Source organism: Papaver somniferum, chromosome 10 (genome assembly GCF_003573695.1).
Source record: "Papaver somniferum cultivar HN1 chromosome 10, ASM357369v1, whole genome shotgun sequence".
Classification (NCBI taxonomy): Eukaryota; Viridiplantae; Streptophyta; class Magnoliopsida; order Ranunculales; family Papaveraceae; genus Papaver; species Papaver somniferum.
In genome coordinates, this window is record NC_039367.1 from 75,038,130 (window position 1) to 75,059,515 (window position 21,386).

Below are 21,386 nucleotides of genomic sequence, written 5' to 3' on the forward strand. Positions count from 1 at the left end.
CTAGAACAACCCTATCTGAAAGGGAAAATCCTAAAACCACCCGATTTGAAAGGATATATGCAAAATCGACAGGTTGATGTGTAACCCGCGGATTAGCCCTAGTACGGCTTGTTTTTTAATAGGGCTAGATATGGCAATCCTAACCCGTCCCGTTTAGTCAACGGTCCAAGCCAAACCGGATTAGGATTGATCCGCGGTCCGGGTTAGAAATTGACAGCTCTGCTAACGGTTAACCGGGTAAGCATAAAATTGTGTCAAGCATGTAAATAAAACATATGTGGGTGGAAATATCAGTTTCTCGAGTTAATAATAAGCTCGAAGAATCGTTTCAATGGAGTCATCAAACTGAGATCAGTGAAAGAAATAAGCATTTCCCCCACTCTGTTGCTCTCATTATTTTCAGATTTGGCAAAGCTTCTCGTACACTATCACCGTATCAGCTGAAATCCGATTAATACTCACAGGTCAGCTCATCTTCTATTACTTTTTCATGGAAATAACTTGCCTATTTCTTCAGAACAAATTAGGGTTTCTTGAAACTTACTAGGGTTAACTGAAAATTTTCGTTTTTTTTTTATCACCTTGTTCGTAGTAATATGTACTTCCTCAGTTAAAAACCATGAACACAATCCCTATACAATCGGCTGCAATGTTTGAAGTCCTGCACAAAGAATTTAGGTTATTAAGTGGAAACCTTTAGGGAAAAGATGTTGGTTGAAGTTAACCGTGTTTTCTTCAATTAACTGATTCCAATTCTTTGCGAGTAACAAGCTAGACTTATTAAAATTGGATTGATTACTACCCTTTGGTTTGTGGAAATAATCAGGTATCTTGTAATTCAATTATATACACTCCATTGATATGCTGTTAATATGGTTCTAATTGTATTGATTGATTTCCTTATTAATTTTGCAATTGTGAAGAATGCTTATCTGAGTGTGGAAGTGGAAATGCTGTCTTGATAAATTATGAAATTGGATACGGTGATACACATTGCACATACTCTACGTCAACAGCAACCCATGTGATTTTACGGATCCCTTTATTCTATTACGAATCACGAGTTGAAATTGATAAGGTGTTATAACCCTCTAGGATATTGTTTCCCCCTTACTTTAATGCAATATGTTTTACTAATTTGGCATCCCCGTCTCGGCAGCTTGGCCAGTTTGTCTCCATGAAATGTAGCATGTGCACCATTCGCTCTACCACCCTGATACCCTTCCCATCATCTGATTTCACAATGGCCATCAAAACTGATGAGCAAGCTCGCCACAAACCACAGCCTTGCTGCTAATAACTTTGTCATTGTTAATCTGTTCTAGATATTGTTATTAGTTGTCTTTAGCTCTCTTGGTCAATTAAGTGCTAATAACTTTGCCATTGTTAATCTGTTTTAAATATAGTTATTAGTTCTCTCTAGCTCTCTTGGTCAATTAAGATTATTATGCATCAGTTCTATTACTGTACTCATTCCTTTTCCCTGCCTATCTTAGACATATTTAGAGAGACAGCAAAATGTGGTGATCGGGCTATTAGTTTAAAGCAAATCCTTATTTTGCAATTTTTATGAATTCAATATTGGGTGATTGTGTCATGTTGTTTTGTCTATCATATTCATGACGATATTTCACCAAATGCTGTCAGAGGAAGTTAATTTACTGATATTTTTCTAATAAGGGCAAGGATATGATAGATTAGATTGATATCCAATGTAGGAGCGGAACCGTAAATGATAATGAGTTGAAATGACTACTTCTAGGGTTTCTTATAAACTGACTTGTATGTGTATCTTGTTTCGTTAGAGTATTTCCACTTTCTTGTACCTCTACCGACTGAGCTATCCTGATACTTCTTGAGGCACCATCCCCATCCATCTTGAGGGTTTGGGTCCATGCCAATTTAAGAGGCGTAAGTCTTATCCAGGGCCTGGAATTGCGGGAATATTCAATAAAGAAGACTTTTTAAGTTGAATTAAGAATAAGGGTGTCAACTGTGAATGGTATAAACGGGGATTACCTGCTAGAAGTTTGTCTAAAGTAATAGAAAAGTAGAACAGTACACTAGGTTCTTCCTGAGTTTTTCATATTACTTTTTTTTTTTGTAGAATCATGAGCAATAATGCTGCTGGCGGAGATGCTAGGGCTCCAATGAACGAACAAGCTGTAGCCAACATATATGGGAACATGAGGTCTGATGTGAACCAACTTTATTCCAAAATTACAGAACTGGAGATGGAGGTGAGTGAGCATTCATTGGTGATTGGAGCCATATCTCCACTTGACCAATCTCGGAAATGCTACAGAATGATTGGAGGTGTGTTAGTTGAGAGAACCATCAAGGAAGTTCTGCCTGCTGTACAGCGTAACAAAGAAGGTCTCCAGGAGGTAATCACTCGGATGAATGAGGCCTTGGAAAGGAAGAAAAAAGAGATGGCGGAGTTTGAAGCAAAATACAAAATTAGATTCAGAAAGTCTGATGATGAGGTGAAGGATGACAGTAGCCGGAAAGAGGCCTCAGCTCAAGGAGTGCTTGTTGGTCCAGCTAACGAATGATTGGGCAGTTTTCTGTGAGTTCTCTCTGATGTCTTTTTTTTTGGTTGTTGGGGAATGTTTACATACAATCTTGTTTTGATCTCCCTTTTTTAGTGATATGATAGTTAGGCTTTTGAGATTTTCATATGACGATCATGGTTGGTCAAAATTAGAAGTTTTACCTGGTAATGATTAACAGTATGGGGGTTTATGAATATTATGGGTACGTGTTTCAATCCATCACCATAAACTTGCAGAGATTATTATCTGTCCCCACCTAATTATAAGCTTAAATGAGAGTGCAGTATAAAAGAACAGTGACTCTATCTTAGCATTCCAAGTTTCAGTGGAAGAAACTTTAGGTTCCAAGTTTTGAGTATATAGCAAACTTTTGCATAAGCTTAGCTGTTCTCTTATCAATTTAATGGTAGAATAGTACCAAGTGCAACACTAGTTTGCTAGATTTAGGGCTCACTAGACAAAAGGACAATGGACCAATGTATTATCCTTGACTTCTGATTGAACAGTGTGGGCGACTTTATTGTTTCTTTTTTTTTTTGACTTAAAAAGGTTAAAATTTTATTAGAAAAAGAAAAATGAGAAATAAGATGAGCAAGCGCAACAAGGGAAGGTACAAGCCAACCCCTTTATAACTTATTTTTGGGCATAGGGGTTCTTTTCCCTCTACCCAAATCTTCATTGCTAGGACCCAAATCCTTGACCAATTTCCAAGAGTGATATCTGTCTACAATACTACCAAAGATGTTCTTAACCTCAGCTTCTTTACCTCCACGAGCAACACCTAAAGAGGAACTGAACTTCGCAAGTTTGTCCATATTTTCTTGTTTAGTCATTGGTACCCATCGGGAAACCTCCTCAACTGGCTTCAACTTCTCCATATGATTTTAAAACCAATTTAACATATTTTCTTGTTTAGTTATTGTTTCTTTGGTTGGTTTTGAGTTATAAACCAATATGATTTTAAAATGCTACCTAGATTACAAATTTAACACCTTAAAGGTGTAATTCATTTTGTCATAGATCGTTACAAGTTTTTTCGTATTAGCATAAACTGGGTGAATAAATAAGAAAGCATGTTATCTGAAGTTCACTAACTTGAAGAAAAAAAAGAAAATAAAAATAAAAGATCTGCTCTTGTATAGCCCATTGAAGAAGAAACTAAACGTGCAAGTCTCAATCTACAGTTATTGTTTATAAACCTTGTAGGTGTACTGCTGTTTTATATATATATATTTTTAATTAAATTCAGTGGTTTTATTGCGAAGTACTACCACTGTGGTTTGATTGTGGACCTCCTGCTAATAATTGACTTCACTGCTGAACAATTAACCCTATTAGCTATATACTCCGTACGATCAAGTTGGCAGGAAGACCACAACCATAAATTTCCTAATTTTTAGGGAATTTGAAATTTGGATGAATTACAATGAAAAATGCTACCGCGCCAGCTCTTTCGAATTCGAAACCAAAACGATGGGGGTAAATAAAGCATTCGTAAGTTCGTAACCCAGTGCCATACTGCCATCAGGTTGAGATGAACTTCCAGCCACTTGATAATGTGTCGCTAATCAAAAAAGTGATGTATACATCAAAGGGTTGATATCTGAAGCCAGGAAATGGTCCACAACTCTAGATTGATTGATCTTTTAGGCTTTCCTAAATATGCAACTAGTTTTAGGCCTAATTTTGGTATTGCCGTGCCTTTTGCAAAAGCACTTTTCTGCTGTGCGTTGTTGTGCTGTGCTGTGAGAAAAAAACAGTTAGACGTTTGATAAAATATTAATTAAAGTTAAAGCCGATTAACAAAAGCAATCAAAGTGTGTTTGGTAAAATATCATATTCAACCATTGTTGTTGTAGCAAATGACAAAAACAGACATATATCTAAAAATAATTTGGTTTCAATTTTATTGGGTTTAAAAATAATTAAATTTTTTACTATTAAATATAAACATATATAATATTAAATTTACTTAACCACTTTTTAATATATATATATATATATATAATAATTTTCAAACTAAAATTAAGTAATTATTTAGAACTTGGGGGATACCACCAGAAATTGGGGGATATTCACGGTTATATAGGACTAGATTTTGGTTAGGAGGTACTTTTTCTAGTGATGCAAAGTCAACAATGTCCTTCACTTTAATATAAACTAAAAATAAATTATTAAAAGTATCCCCTTGTTTTCACGATTTCATCATTGGGAGATGACTTAAGCTGAACTGCAATCTATTTCTGCTTCCTTTTCTTGGCATTTTGGTGATAGAATGAGTCCTTTTTACAAACAGTAAAACAAAAGACCAGTAGAGAGCAAAATGGTAGAAATCAAGGTAACAATTTTTCGTGATTGGTTTCAAGCAAATTCCTAAATTTGTGATCCAACTAGAACACGAGTTAGGTAGTTAGTGACCCTAGTGAAAATTAAAGCCAAAATAAGAATAATCTGCTTCGAGCACCAACTGCCTGCGATGCTTGAGTACGAATAGATAAATGATCATCAAAAATTAAGTTAACATTTTAGCTGTCGGTATTGCTTAGAGTATGAATGCAATACCGACTGGAACTATCGATATTGATTTTGGTTTAAACTCAATACCGAGTGCAACTGTCGGTATTGGTAGGTATTTGAAGCCAACACCGAAAATTCTGTTTGACAATACTGAAAAAGAATTTGAAATGAGGGTAATTGAATGAATACTGTTAAACTCACGCATTAGTTTGAAGAAGCTAATGGAGATGAAGACCCCATTCCCGGTATTGGATTTTTTGAAGGACTTGATGATATACTTTCTTAGAATTTAAGAGTGTTTGTATATATTGCTCCGTCCAATGCTATCTAGTATCTACAAGTCCTCACCACACAATTCAGCGAATTAGTGATACTCACGCATCAGTTTGATGTTTGGTGAATCCTAAGTGCATGCATAGTTTTGTATTATAGGCAATGTACATGGGTTGGCTACAGCTAGACTTACGGGGTTAAACTCGATCTTCAATTTTTTTTCATCTTCTTCTCTCTCTATTTTATTATTAACTAAAAAGATAAAATCAACATCTAAAGTTTAATCTTAATGGGGATGCTCAAGGGTGGTTTAGTCATTACCTATTTTTTGGATAAAGGGTTTTCTAAATTACTTCATAATGTTTTATTTTTGTTTTTTTGAGTATCCCCCAATTTCTGGTGGTATCCCCCAAGTGTGGGTTCATTATTTAATATTATTATCAACTGTGTTATTAAACAAATATTTTATTATATAATATTTTTTATTTTTATTTTATAATAAAAATCAAGCTAAAATTAAATAAAAATAATTTTATATTAGTTTTACATGGAGTTAGTTGGTAGCCTAGCAACAAGTTGCGCACAAATTCCTTTTAATATTTGTTTTTATTTTTATTTGTGACAAACTAAATGAAATAGTATCATAAAATAGTTTGAAAATAAAATATAATAATATTTAAAGAATAAAATATAAGAAATAAAAATTGATTGTATATATATTTAAGGGTAATATTTGTCATTTACAAAATAAAATAGAGACAAAAAGGATAAATTAAACATTAAATTTTGGTGGGACCAAAGCTTATGCTTTTGTAGCTTTTAAAAGCTACTCCTCACGGCTTTTAAAAATTGAGGAATTTGGGAAGTGCTTTGAGTAAAAAGCATTTTGATTTTTTTTTACCAAACACCAATTTCAAAAATTATTAACATATATAAGTTTTGAAAGTACTTTTGGAAAAATAAAAACATTATTAAAACAAGCCTTAGACTCGAGTGAACATCATGGTCTACTACAGACTTCAACCCTACAGCTACCAAGGATTCATTTCCTATATTTTCTTCACGGGTTGATTGTGAAGGTAGATATGTAGGTTTAACTTCTTTCCACGTTCATGTCTGCTACATGTCCATTGCATGGCAAATGTGTACAAAAGGATATATAATTATCGAAAGCAATCCTAACCATATACGTGCTCAAAATAATTAGGTTGATTTTGCTTTTTTTGGTTGAGCCTCTCTTTAATTACACTCCCTAAATATTCAATGGACAACTAAAAATATAAATGCCAACAAAAATCAATTGAGGTAGTTGATATTGTTAACTTTGATGTTTTAGTATATGATTATATCTTCTGCCTAACTGATTATGGATTGTTTGGCAGCTAGCTAGCTCTACCGATTAATCAAACGAAAAGGTTAGAAACAAAAACAAAGTGAGGAAGAAACATAAACAGTCGGGTAGAATAAAGTCTGCAATATCTTCTCAATACATAAAAGACAAACAGAACCTACAAATCTAAGAAATGGCACCCATCTGCCCCAACCAACTGAATAATACTCAAAAGAAAAACAATTATCAATAAAGATAAAAGAAAAAGAGAGTTTAGTAGTACTAATTAATAATTAGTATCAAATGACTTAATAAAGTTACTATGATACACATTTAATCAACTTTTTACTTCTTTTGTTTTCAAGTGCTGCTACATACAAAAATTATAACTGTAAGAACATAACAGACAAGTCCAGTAAAACTCTCTGCTACTGATTGACATTTATAATAAACGACGAACACCGTGAAATCTTATGTTACTGGTCGGAGTAGAAGGAGCAGTTGATGATGTCATAAGACAAACAAGAAGATCTGCAAAAGCATCCATAATGAACTTATGAGTATGCTTTGGATTCAAAGCAAGATAACATAGCAGTAACTCATGCAAGTAATTCCAATCAGCTCTAACATCTGAAAACTCTGTAGCTTCAACCATTTCTTGCATGGATCTTCTGAAATCCATGTAAGGATCTGGAGAGTATGTTTGAATTGGAATACCTCTGCTGATTATTAATGAGCCGGATTCTGGTTGACTACACTTAACAGACTCATTGGAAGAGAATCTACCAGAGTCTATAATAGAGTTAGATTGGCCCGGTGAACTAAAGAAGAAACGTCGAGAGTTAAAAACTGTTGCGAAATCTGGCGCTGCTGCACTTGTTTCGGTGTCAGAATGATCTGAAGAAGAGAAATCATGAGTTGATGTTGTGGGTGTGGGAGTGAGGGATTTTGGTGCGGATAGAATATCATAGAACGAAGGTTTATTGGGATAACTGTTTTTTTTAATCAAGATTTGCTCATCTTGGGTTTGGTTAGGTGTTGTTGTTGTTGCTGTTGCTTTGGTAGGGTTTTGATGATGATCTTCTGAAGTAGTTTGTCTTTTGAGCTTTGAGAAGTAATGGTGAATGGTTTTGGAGAGAGTTCTGGGCATTTTCTCTCTTCAGCTTTGGATATCTGCAATGGGACAGTATAAGAGTCTATCTAGGGGAGAAAGAGAGATGGGAAGGTAAGAAGTTATTTATGTGTGGGTCTTTGAGTGAGGGACCGTTGTGAGTTGTTGCATTGAATGTGATATAGACATAGCTATGTAAAAGGGAAAAAAACAATGGAGGAAAGAAAGAGGATTTTCTAGATTTTAGAAGCAAATGAAAAATTACAAGATTAGAGGTTATAAATTAGGAATTTGATTTAGATAGTTTCAAGAGAAGAGCATTAACAGCACTCTCATCTACTTTCTAAATGGGAAACCAGGAACTGTTGAGTAGATTCATATGAAGTATTGATTTAGTAAAAGATTCGATGTGTGCAAGTTATGCAAACTATTACACATGAGCTTTTTGGTGCTCAAAGGTTGCTGGATGAGCTCCCTTCGATATGTATATATGTACATAGCCAGTATGGAAAAAGATGTACATAACAGAAAGACTTTGTGCTGGTTTTTGTTATTTTCTATTAGAAATGTTTGCAACGGCCGAAACTTTAGTTAATCGAAAATAGTAGAGATTCAAAAGGGCCTGGGAGAAAAAGTGATGTGAAGTTTACACAAGGAAAATTTTCACTTTGGAGCCGTTAAATCTATCCACCACCGGTACCAAAGGACGGCCATACGATTTTTGGGGAAATTACGTTTTGGTCCATTTATAGCCGGGCCCACAACTGTTTGGTCCAGCAGCAAAAAGCGTTTTCTGTTTGGTCCATAATTATTTGAAAATATCAAATAGACCAAAATATCCTTTCGTATTGTTTCAGCATTAATTTCCGCAACTCTTCTATTCCCATAATTATTTGAGTTCGTGCTCTCCGATGAACTCTGAACTTCCTACTTATTTCGTAAAGAAGTGCATTCTTTCAAATGAACACCTACTCAAGCCAAAACTGGAACAGAGTTCATTCTTTAAAATGAACACAGAACAATACTTCATTATTATGAATAAAAAAACAGAGTTCAAATGAACACCTAATCAAAGTCATTATTATGAACAAACACACAAACTTCATTCTTTCAAATGAACACCTAATCAAACCAAAACTAGAAAATAGAGTTTGTTCTTTGAAATGAACACATAACAAAACTTCGTTATTATGAACAAAAAACAGAGTTCGTTCTTTCAAATGAACACCTAATCAAACCAAAACTAGAACAGAGTTCATTATTTCAAGTGAACACCTAATCAAAGTTCATTATTATGAAAAAAAAAAGTTCATTATTTCAAATGAACTCCTAATCAAAACAAACTAAATCAAAACTAGAACAAAGTTCATTCTTAAAAATGAATACATAACAAAAAACTGAACACTTAATCAAAACCAAAACTAAAATCAAATCTGAAAAAAATCAATCTTCAGCTTCCTTGACAACAAATCAAATCTTCGTAATCTTCAAATCAATCTTCGAATCTTCAAAATCAATCCTAAAATCTTTGTAATCCTCTTCTCTTTAAATAAATATTCGTTATCAATCTTCATCTTCTTTGACAACAACAGAGAAAAACGCAGCAACAACAGAAGAAAAAGAAAAAAAACCTAAAAAACAAATCTCCATCTTCGTAAATCTTCATCTTCGTAATCTTCAAATCTTCATCCTCGTTATCAATATCAGTATATCAAAACCCTAAAAAAGAAAATCTCGTAAATGTAGCAGTAGAAGAAGAAAAAACAGAGAAAGTAGATTTGAAAAAACAAAGAGGAAAGAGAAAGTAAATCTGAAAATGATTTTTCTCTACTAATTTAGTATATATATGGTCCTAAAAAGGTATTTTAGTAATTAAAAAAATAGATTCCGCGTGGGTATCGTCCATCCTAGGACCAAACAACAATATTTATGACCAAACAATAATATATATACTAAGAGGACCAACCAGACAGTTGACCCGGTCAACAGGACCAAACTCACTCATCATATTATTCTAGGACTATAAATTATTCTAGGACTATATGGTAGTTTCTACATGATTTTTCCAAGGTAAAGTTATATCTTACACTCAACATTCATCTGCATAAATTTTTTAGATAGTAAAAAACACAGCAATAATAGTTTGAGCAAAAATGATACTCCCTCTGTTCCACAATAGGTGACCTAGTTCAAGTTTGCACGATTTTTAAGGCAAGGAGGAGAAATGAGTATTCTAAGTATTTTGTATAATTATACCCTTATGGATAATAATTAGTAAAATTTAAAAATGATTTATCTCTCAAACTATACCACAGATATTCGTAAATCTTATACCATTGAAAAGCATTTTAAATCACCTACATAACGAATATAAATATGGTTATTAAATTATATATATTTCTTATATTGATAATAATAAATTAAAACGGTAGTTTTAGAAACATATCCTTGTTTAATGATATATAGGTCACTTATTAGTGATCCAAAATTTTAAAAAATGAATAGGTCATCTATTGAGGGACGGAGAGAGTAGTTTTTCGGTGTTTATAATATAAACTTGGTCTTCCGTTGGGAGAAGCGGGAGGTATGCAAAAATCAGATTCTTCTTCTTCTTTTTGAATCTTGTGCAAAGAGGCTTGTTCCGTGGAAAGGAAAAACAAATAAGTTAATTCCCATTAAATGCGTTTCAACTAGTTTACCCATAAATTATCTTTTTATTTTTCTTGCCCATGATCCATAAATTATGTTTATGTGATTTGTTTCCTTTGACATATGAAGCCTCAAAAAACAAAGAGTTGGTAGTGGCTACTATGTATGAATTTAGTGAAGGTGCTATAAGGTGAGTGCTTATGTCTATACAAAGATACTCGCGAAATATTTCAAGTTAAATATCAAACATTCTTTCCTCAGTCTTTATACAAGGACGTGTTATGGATAGTTGAATTTGGGTAGGAAGTGATCACGATGAATATACGCTTAAGGATAGATTAGAGATGAATGTGATTAAGGTGAGCCAGTTTTTCCAACCGATATTGTTGGAGTTAGAGTATCCTTGTAAAATCAATTTGTTTCGTTGGCTTCTTTCTCATGATCGGATAATGACGACGAATATACTTTTAAGAAGAGGAATGAATGTCTCTAGCGTATGCCGTTTTTGTGAGGAATATAATGAATCGAGCTCGCACTTGTTCTACGATTATTCGAGAACCCGGAAAATATGGGATTTTTGGTTGAAACCAATTTCGTTGGTATGTCAAGTTAATTGTCAAATTTAGATGCCAAAACACATTCTTGATTTTGTCTACGAAAGTCAGTTTCAGATTAGATTAAGTTTAAGTTGTAGAGTACAGAATCAAAGCTATCCTTGAAAACTACACAAACACATCTTGGAGACCTTCATTAAAGGTTAGTAACAAACACTTGATTCTCTTGTTTATTCTACCTCTCTATATATTTAAACATAATGTGCGCTCTTTGGAACAATTTATATGACGGTAAATATACTCGAGGAGTTTTGACTTTAATGAGAATGACCTTTAACCTTGTAAAGTTCTTCAAGTTATAGTGAATGAAGATACGATATCAACGGGCCAAGAATCACTCAATTCCGAGTTATAACGAAGAAGCTATGAGTGACTTACTAAAGATGAAAAATGTGTGGCTAAAGATTGATTTCCTGAATAGGAAAATATGTTAGATCATTGCTCGGTCGAACTCGCATGCGTTGCTATCTCAAGCATGTTTGTCAATGTTAGTGATCAAAACTATAAGTCTTGATTTCTAGTCTACTATAGCTAAGATCTCGGACTAGGATATAAAGTATAGTTGAGATCAAGAACTCCATGGCAATCATCATACAAGACGAAGGACTACTCAAGGAACTGGTGGATCTTCATCGACTAAAAGGTATGTGGAGACTTGAACTTATCTATTTATCTCATGAGATAAAAGTCGTTTTGCTATATAGACTTTGATTATACACGTTTGGTATTTCGAGCCGAGTTTATCTCGCCTATCTATTTCTCGAAATATGTGTTGGTAAGCTTTCGCTTTAGCCAAATTCATCTTTACCTAGTGACGAAAGTCATGTTATGTTTCAATCACTTTGAAAATTGCTCTGACGAAAAATGGTTTCTGAATAACAACTATATAACGTCCTCTGAGAGTGTTTCAATGATTGAAATGAGAGTTTGGATTACATAACCATTGGTGGATATAAGCATTGTTATGGAAACACATATATGTATAAGTCCTTATTCCTTGAACCGAAGTTTGCGAACTTTGTTGGTCAAGAGAACCGGAATAGTGGCGTAAACTCAGTCCGCGAACCCAATCCGCGAACTGGCGGAAGTTCTCGACCCGAGAAAATCTATTGGAGTTTGTGAACTCCTTCCGGGAACTTAAGTCCGCGAACTTAAGTTGGTTATATCTAAAGAAGGTTGTTCTTGAACTAATATTTATATAAACTAAGGAATGATTTTGCAAACCGTGGCATTAAAGTTCATGAACTGATTCGAGTGAATCAAACCGTTTTTGCTTCGATTGTGTCTTGTGTAGTTACATAAGACCTAAGCAATTGAACAACTCTCTAACTAGTTCATTTGAGTCATTTGAATTGGTTACGGTGAAGAAGAATATGGTTGATATGGAATTGCTCATATGGCTAACCATTTGGTTAACTATTGTTGAACCAACAAATGTGCATGTTTGGGTGCGGTTACACAAGCCTAGATACGTGCATTTCATTTGTGTATAACAAGCTAAGTTTTCGATCTAACGGTTGAGAAATATTAGCTTGAATCTAATCAAGTTTTCATCTAACGGTGAATATTGAATGCTTTGCTACTAAGCTAACATTGATTACAAACCCTGATTTGAAAGACTATATAAGGAAGAACTCTAGCAAATGGGAAACCTAATCCCCACACCTTACGTGTGATACTAGTTGCATAAGCTAGAGTCGATTCTCCTTTAACCTTTGGTTTCTTCTCTAAAACCAGGTTAACGACTTAAAGACTTCATTGGGATTATGAAGCCAGACCGATAGTACTTTCTCGTAGTTTTGTGATTTGATCTTGCTGATTATATCGTTTTGAGTACAATCATAACAATTGGCTTGAGATTTATATCTCCGATAGGCAAGATAGAAAAGTAGTCACAAACATCTTCGTTTTATCGTTTGTGATTACACAATATCTTTTTTCGCTGCGTCGATTAAGACTATTGTGAGGTGATCGATAATACTAGGTTGTTCTTCGGGAATATAAGTCCAGGTTATCAATTGGTTCATGCTCACCTTGATTTATCAAAAGACTGAACAAATCTCGTTGGTATATTCGTGGGGGACGGATTTATCTATTACCGTAGACTTTTCTGTATGATACAAATTTGTTTATTAAAGTCTTCGACTTTGGGTCGTAGCAACTCTTAGTTGTGGGTGAGATCAGCTAAGGGAATCAAGTACGTAGTATCCTGCTGGGATCAGAAACGTATGAGCATAACTGTACCTTGGATCAGTGTGAGATTGATTGGGGTTCAACTAAAGTCCAAACCGAAGTTAGTTTGTAGTAGGCTAGTGTCTGTAGCGGCTTAATACAATGTGTGTTTAATCTGGACTAGGTCCCGGGGTTTTTCTGCATTTGCGGTTTCCTCGTTAACGAAAATCTGGTGTCTGTGTTATTTCTTTTCCGCATTATATTTTGTTATATAATTGAAATATCACAGGTTGTGCATTGTTCAATCAATTAGAATATCTGACCTTTTGGTTGTTGATTTAAATTGATTGACACTTGGATATTGGTCTTTGGTACCATCCAAGTTATCTCTCTAGTATTTGATAAAGACTCGCAGATTTCTATTTGCTTGAGCATATATCAAATCGAGAGATTGAGATATAAACTCTTTGATATACTTTTTATCTAGATTGAGTCTGACTGTCTAGTTGATTCTATAGAAAGTATATTGGAGTGTGTCCATACAAATTGATAAGCGAAATATTGGGTGTGGTTGTTAGACCCCCGCTTTTTCAAATTATACACGAACTTTTAGCAACCGTTCGCAAACTGAAACCGTAGATATGTGACTAAAGGCTTATTTTCGTCAAATACTTGGTATTTCCTTTCCTAGACAGGGTGACATTGTTCTTAAGCAATAACCTAGCCTTGATCATTCATTATAAATAGGGGATTTATGTAACTACATAAACCGTCCCTTGAAAATTGTGTGTGAGTTGTATAAAATTGTTTTCCACATCTTTGTTCTTCACGAACAAGAGTGAGATTATGGAGACTTTACTTAGGGATTTTAAAGTACATGCAAGATACATTCTTCAATAGTTATGGAACCTGTATCTAGGTGTTATTCATTAAAACTAGATTTGATAGATCAAGATATATCTAGATTATTTCTAGGTGATCTTGTGAGGAAGAATCATTTAAATTACGGAACGTTAAACCCTAATTATTGTGGAGCATCTTCTAAAGGGAATTAATGAACTGTTAGGGATTTTCAAGAGCATATTCTAAAGAGAATTATTGTTCTGCTTGATGATTTACAAGAGCAGTTTCTAAATAGAATCGGTATTCTGGTAGGATTTTTATGGGTGAGCGTATATAATTGAAGCAGGTATTACATCTAATTAGAAATTTGGAAGTAGTGTTAGGAAACTAATGTTAAGTTCAGCTCGAACTGGCATGTTTCCATAGAAGTCAATTCCATGAAATATCCTATTTTAGATAACTTAACTTGAATCCTTTACTCTTACATCTTTAGATTAACATGATTGATAATACTAGCACGAATATATAATCAATATGACAATCACACACGACATAAAGATTATGTGGTTCACCTACCCTTTGTAGGCTACATCCATGGCCAAAACCACTCCGAGAATCTGTCATTATCATAACAAGTTATTACATCGACATACATTATATAATCAATTAGTTATATAACCCCCTTCCTTTATTCTCGTTCTTCTTCCATAAATCTCCATCACCATGGTTGCTTCGACTTTATACAAGAATACAAAGAACAACATCAGTTCCTTGAGATACATATATTCGCCTTGTTGTATATATGAACTCTAGAAATCCTAGATTTCTCCCATACCCGCTCTTTCTACAAGTCATTATTCTCACATAGATTTTGCCCCATCACCAACCATTGTAGGACACAATGGTTGTGACCCTCACATCTTGTCAAGAGGATTGACAAGAGGATTATACAAGAGAGTGATTTCTCCTCACCATATATGCCCTCTTATATAGTGGTTACATCCTTGCTCCCCAAATCTTAGAGAATTTCTAAGAATATAGTCTCATACCTTAATTAGGAAACCCTAAACTTGGAAAATACTCCTCCAAACCATCAAACAAGTTTCCTAATCCAAGTAAATTGTATAAAATCTATTCCCGAAATAGGCTTTTAGCCTGGTTTTGACACCAATAGATCATTGTTTCTGCTTCAAAACTGTTATCAAAAGTCTGTTTTCAACCATATAGTTTTGGATACGGAACAAAACCCCAACAAGTAGGTAGTTTTTGTAATATCTTAAATCAGTGTGTGTTCAATCTGGACTAGGTACCGAGTTTTTTTTACAAGATTTTAGTTTCCTCGTTAACAAAAATTTCTGGTGTCTGTGTTATTTCTTTTCCGCATTATATTGTTTTATCTGTATAATTGAAATATCATAGGTTGTACCTATTTAAACCTAGATAATATTATATCAACTGTAAAGAACCTAAAAGATTTGTTCTTATTGAATTTTTGTCTTGCAATATAGATTGAAAGACTTGTTCTTGTTGGAATTCGGTCCATGCACAGTTCAGTTATATACTAGGTTTAACTTGTTAAAATAATTTTATATACCATTTCGTAACCGCACATATAAATTTGTACAAGGATTGTCCATATAGGTTCCCGAAAAAAGTTGGTGGTGCACTAGTTATCCTCTTCTTTTCAGCTTTCTCGAATGGTGTTTTTTCGTTGGACTTATGATCCTAAATATCACAACCTCTGTGAAGGCTTGGAAATTTGATTGGAGAGATGAAAGACTTAGTCGAATATGAATATCTTGGTTGTAGTATGGTAGTGTATATGAAAAGATCGAAATGCAAGAACTTCCGATAACAAAAAGTATTTTGGTAAGCCTTATTTGAATGATGATTCAACGTAATCCATATGTTGTCTTTTTAAAGCCTTGTCACGAGAACCACGTGGGACAAAAATCTGAAACGAAAAAAAGGAGTACAACTTTTGACGTCTTTATGGATGTTAATTCAACTATACGACTATTACGGGAAAAAAAAAAGACTAACAAACATCAGCAAAAATTATCTATTTTTATATTATAGACAAGTTTCATACATCATAATTCTTACGTTACATAACAAAGTAAAAAAAAAATATTTATGCTGCTAAAGGGAGGATTTTAGTTTCTTAAGGACTTTTCAAGAAACTTATTGTAAAACTGATATCATCAACTAATTTGGATTTTGTTATTTTACCAAATTCGCAAACCACATAACATTTTGTTCAAATAGTTAAATTATTCAAAGGGTATCCACATTTTAAAAAACCTAACATAACGGAGTCAAGTGTTCCTTAACTATTTTATTTTTCTTTTGTCCCTCGAAGAGGAAAATCCAATCACATCTAGCAACACATAATGTTCTAGAAGAGGCTACATAAAGTACTCATGGTAAAGTTTATCAAAGAACGATTCTCATTCTCTAATTTAATATCTTTTCACTTGAATACAATGAGATTATAATACCCATAAGGAGCACTAGCGCCAGTGACATGCGTATTCAAAGTGTGCATACACTAGAGAATTGTGTGGGATAGTATTAAGCTAATATGATTGTCGAATATTCATTTACGATATATACATATGTAACTAAGATCACTTGACTTATATTTTTACTACAATTGTATGGACGGTAAAAATCAAGATAAAATTTTAAAAAACAAGAGAGTTATTACCAAACATTCATCCACTTATATCAGACGTTAGAAATTTAAGTTAAGGGATCTGTTCCGTATAACTAATGATGGTGGTTGTGAATTTCTTTACAAAGAAAAATTATCGATATATGTGGTTGGTATAAAATCCATATTATGTTATATTGGAATTTCTTGAATGACGCAATATTTGGATCTAAGACTTAGCACCTTCCTACTACAAGAATCCCGACATATAACGTGCAGCTCCCGTAATCATAAATAGATAGGTTGCGTACGAATTGAAAGATTCTTATAAACTGCTCCAGGAAAGCGGGAGGATGATATATTCAACGCCATTGAGAACTTGTGAGAAAATAGCTTTGTTAATGAAAACAATACTTGTGTCCATGGGCATATCAAACCTAATATTGTCTAAAAGCGTCTTTGCAAGTATGAAAATATCATCACCAATGAAAGATCTTAATTGAGACCGAAAGCACAACGAAACCCTATAAAATTAGAGAAAAAATACACACATCTTCTAAAATTATGCTTGCTCTAGGAAAAACACCAATAAACTTTTTTACTCAAAATATGATGCAAAAATTTGATTACCAAGAAAGAAAAGGTTAAAACTAGGAATTTACAAAAATTTACATATTGAGGATTTTGACTTTCAACCTTGATGAATGCTAACTGGTTCGACAAGATCACTTTAGAACAAAGTGCCAAGTTGGAAGAGACTTTTCCAGAAGATGAAATTTAGAATGTTGTTAAAAATTCTTAGGAAATACAAAACCACTAAACCAGATATGTACCTACTTGTCATTGACAGATGCTGGTATTTTCTAAATTTGATGTTCGTTATTTCGAAAGAGTTTTTTTTTTATATATATTGGAATTTCAGATCAATGAATTCTCCATTATCAGTTTTCTAAAATTAATTAATTCCAAAGATGGATCAATCTGAAAGTGTGACAGACTACACACAAATTGCCTTATTATTAAGTGTTTACAAGATAGCCTCGAAGGCTTTAGAAAATAAGCTGAAATTAGTGATGAAAAGTATTATCTCTGTCAAGTAGTTAGTACATTGTCTGGTGGAATAAGCATTGCTTCTAACTACATTGCTAATGTTTTTGCGATATATACGCATTGGAATGGGTAAATGTTCTGGATATAAGCAAAGTAACAATAAGGTCATATTCCAAGTCATTGATTAATGATTTCCGTAGAGGCATGGTTCCTTGGTATATTAAAACAAGATAGTTGAATGTAATTCAAAAGTTGGAAATTATCAAGTTTGAGCATCATTTCCGTGAGACAAACTTCTCTGCAGATTCATTGGCAAGAGGATTGCAGAATTAAGAGTTGTTGAATGAGTAATTCATGAAGAAAGGATTTAATTCTTAAAACACATAGAAATGCTAGAAGTAGCTTACTTCAGATTCTGTAGGTGAAAATTTTGGAATTGATTTGAAATAGATCCCAATTAGTTGGTTAGTTTTGGTATTTTTCTTTTTGGCAATTAATATCTTTGTATCCTTTTGTTATTAAATTAATAAAAATATGCGATTGAGAAATACATATACTATCTCTCAGCCGGTTGAAAGTATACAAATATATGATGGTGTTAACATTGCATATTAGATTGTTGATATATTAAGAATGAGAGAAAAAAAATTCTAGCCTAGCCTCCTTATTAGACTTGATGTGAAAAAACATTTGATAGTCTCGGTTGGGTATATTTAAATCGTATTCTCGAAGAAATGACATTTTCACACTGGTGGAAAAAGTGGAATCATTTTTGTTTATTTTTTGCATCTCATATGTAATCTTTTAATTTTGATTAACGGGTCGTTTTCTTATTACTTGGGTGACTATAAATTTTTAGAGAATTGTGGACTTTTGAAATTACCACCGATGTGGCTAGCTAGTCTCATATTATTGAAGTTTCTATAAAAACACGATACATAATAAGGAATGGCCACCCTAATTGGCATTGTCAATTGATTTTGGACGTGACATGAAAAATATGACACCACGAGGTTAACTTTTGAATCAATAGTTGTGTCATTATCATCCATATTAAATATGACGCAAGCAAAAAAGTAATAGGAACAATTCAGCAGTTATGTCATTATCATGCTTGTAGTTGTGTCATTATCATCCTTTTAGTTGTATATTGATACAACTACGAGGAATGAAAAAACAATTCAACAGCAAGCTGCTTTCTCTCTATAATACATAGCCTAACTTTCAAGAAGAAAGCAAAAACTATTTCATTCATTGAATATCTCGATTACAGATTGGTTCAATAAATACCCAATCGGGTTTTCAGACACTAACGGTCTTAGATACATCAATAAATGACACGGAACTCGAGGACAAGACGTAACCCTACTGTTAAACATCTTCTAGTGCCGAGTCTACCCTTGTGGCCACTCAGTTAACCATGGCTCGGTGTGGCTCATGGAATGGATACATGGCATTACTCCCCCCTTCAAGGATAAAAATCGGAAATTGAGCTTTAATGTGAGAGAGGTCTTCCCAAGAAGCATCATCAACGGTGGAGTTGGACCAATGAATCAGCAATTTAGGTACAGAGTGATTACCTTTAAGCGTAAGACGAGTGTCTAGAACTACCACTGGTTCAACCAAATAGTGTCCTTGATCATCTACCACTGGCAGCTGTGGCATAGTAGAAGCTTTTAACCCAATGTGCTGCTTAAGCTGTGAAACATGAAAGACAGGGTGAATGCGAGATCCAACAGGAAGCTGTAATTTGTAGGTCACTTCCCCAATTCTTTGGATCACCTTAAATGTACCAAAGTATTTAGCTGACAACTTGAAGTTTTTGCGAATAGCTACTGATGACTGTCTGTAGGGCTGTAGTTTGAGAAAAAACCAAATCGCCCACTGCAAATTCTCTGTCACCGCGCTTCTTGTGTGCAAAAAACTTCATCCTACTCTGAGCTTTAGCTAAATCATCTCTGAGAAGTTGAAGCATTCTATTTCTCTCTTGTAAATAAGACTCCACAGTTGCTACTGAAGTTGAAGTAGGGACAGGAAATATAAGGTGAGGTGGTTGATAGCCATAGAGAGCCTGAAATGGAGACATATTTAAGGAAGTATGATAGTTGGTGTTGAACCACCATTCAGACAAATGTAACCATTGTGACCATTGCTTAGGGTGAGAACTGGTCATACATCTGAGATACTGCTCCACGCAAGCACTGGTTCTCTCAGTTTGACCATCTGTTTGAGGATGGTAGGCAGTACTGAGTTTAAGAGTGGTGCCCAAGGACTTGAATAAAGATTTCCAAAATTGGCTGACAAATATCTTGTCTCTGTCACTAACAATGGAGCTAGGAAGGCCATGTAACTTAAAAATGTGGTGAAGGAATTCTTTGGCTATAGTAATGGCTGTGAAGGGGTGGCTTAAAGCAAGAAAGTGGCTATATTTAGTGAGTCTGTCAACAACAACTAGTATCACACTCTTGTGATTGGATAATGGCAGACCCTCAATGAAGTCCATGGATATGACTTGCCATGCTCTCTCAGGTATATGGAGTGGTTGGAGAAGTCCATTAGGGAAGAAAGAACTACCCTTGTTACATTGACAAACCTCACAGGTAGCTACAAACTGCAGAACATCATTTTTCATCTTTGGCCAATAGAAATAGGATTTATCCCTTTGGTAAGTGCCTAACATACCTGAGTGCCCACCAACTGCAGAAGAGTGTAGAGACTGAAGAATAGAGAGTCTGACATTGTTGGCTAAACCAATGTATAGTCTGACCTTGAATCTTAGGATGCCTTGAGTGTAAGAAAATGGAGACTGTGCTGAGGAGACAAGTAGCTGAGATATGTGTTGTTGAGCAGTCCTATCATTCTCATAACTTGAGATAATATCCAGTGTCCACTGAGGTGTGATGTGATAGATTGCATGACATTCAGCATTGTAAGCTGGTAACCTGGAGAGAGCATCAGCTGCAGTATTGTCCATGCCTTTCTTTTATTTGATAATATAATCAAAACCCATGAGTTTAATGAGCCATTTTTGCTGAAGGGCAGTGGAAATCCTTTGATCCATTTTTGAACTGCCATTACAATAGCTAGGAATTCTTTTTCATAAGTGGATAGAGCTAAATCTTGAGGGCCAAGAGCTTTACTGTAGAAGGAAATGTGTTTACCTTCCTGCATCAAAATGGCTCCTACTCCTCTAGCACATGCATCAGTCTCTAAGGTGAATTTCTTGGAGAAGTCAGGTAAAGCCAAAACTGGAGCTTTTGTCATTGCGGCTTTAAGTTCAGTGAAGGCTGTATGAGCATCTGCAGTCCAATGAAAAGCATCTTTTTTGAGCATGTCAGTGAGGGGCTTGGCAATAGTACCATATCCTTGAATAAATTTTCTATAGTAGTCTGTTAAACCCATGAATCCTCTCAACTGCTTCAATGTAGAAGGTAGTGGCCAAGTTTGCATTGCTTCTATTTTGTCAGGGTCTGCAGCAACTCCCTGAGATGTAATGAGATGGACCAAGTAATCCAGCTGAGGTTGGCCAAAGACACACTTGGATAATTTTTCATATAATGAATTTTGTCTCAACACTGAGAAAACTTGTTGGATATGAGTAATATGTTCCTCCAAA

General features: G+C 34.4%; 2 protein-coding genes across 2 annotated transcripts; one reads left to right on the forward strand and one right to left on the reverse strand.

Annotated features, from left to right (window-relative positions):
• The first annotated feature begins 291 nt into the window (after positions 1-291).
• On the forward strand, positions 292-2,774 carry LOC113317140 (probable prefoldin subunit 2). Its single transcript, XM_026565271.1, has 2 exons — positions 292-464; positions 2,108-2,774. The coding sequence occupies exon 2, from the start codon at positions 2,112-2,114 to the stop codon at positions 2,553-2,555; it is 444 nt and encodes a 147-aa protein (XP_026421056.1). The 5' UTR covers positions 292-464; positions 2,108-2,111; the 3' UTR covers positions 2,556-2,774.
• A 4,020-nt stretch (positions 2,775-6,794) lies between these two features.
• On the reverse strand, positions 6,795-7,893 carry LOC113319285 (transcription repressor OFP12-like). The gene has a single exon (XM_026567558.1). It carries the CDS (start codon positions 7,823-7,825, stop codon positions 7,118-7,120), a length of 708 nt encoding a protein of 235 aa, XP_026423343.1. The 5' UTR covers positions 7,826-7,893; the 3' UTR covers positions 6,795-7,117.
• Between the last annotated feature and the right edge of the window lie 13,493 nt (positions 7,894-21,386).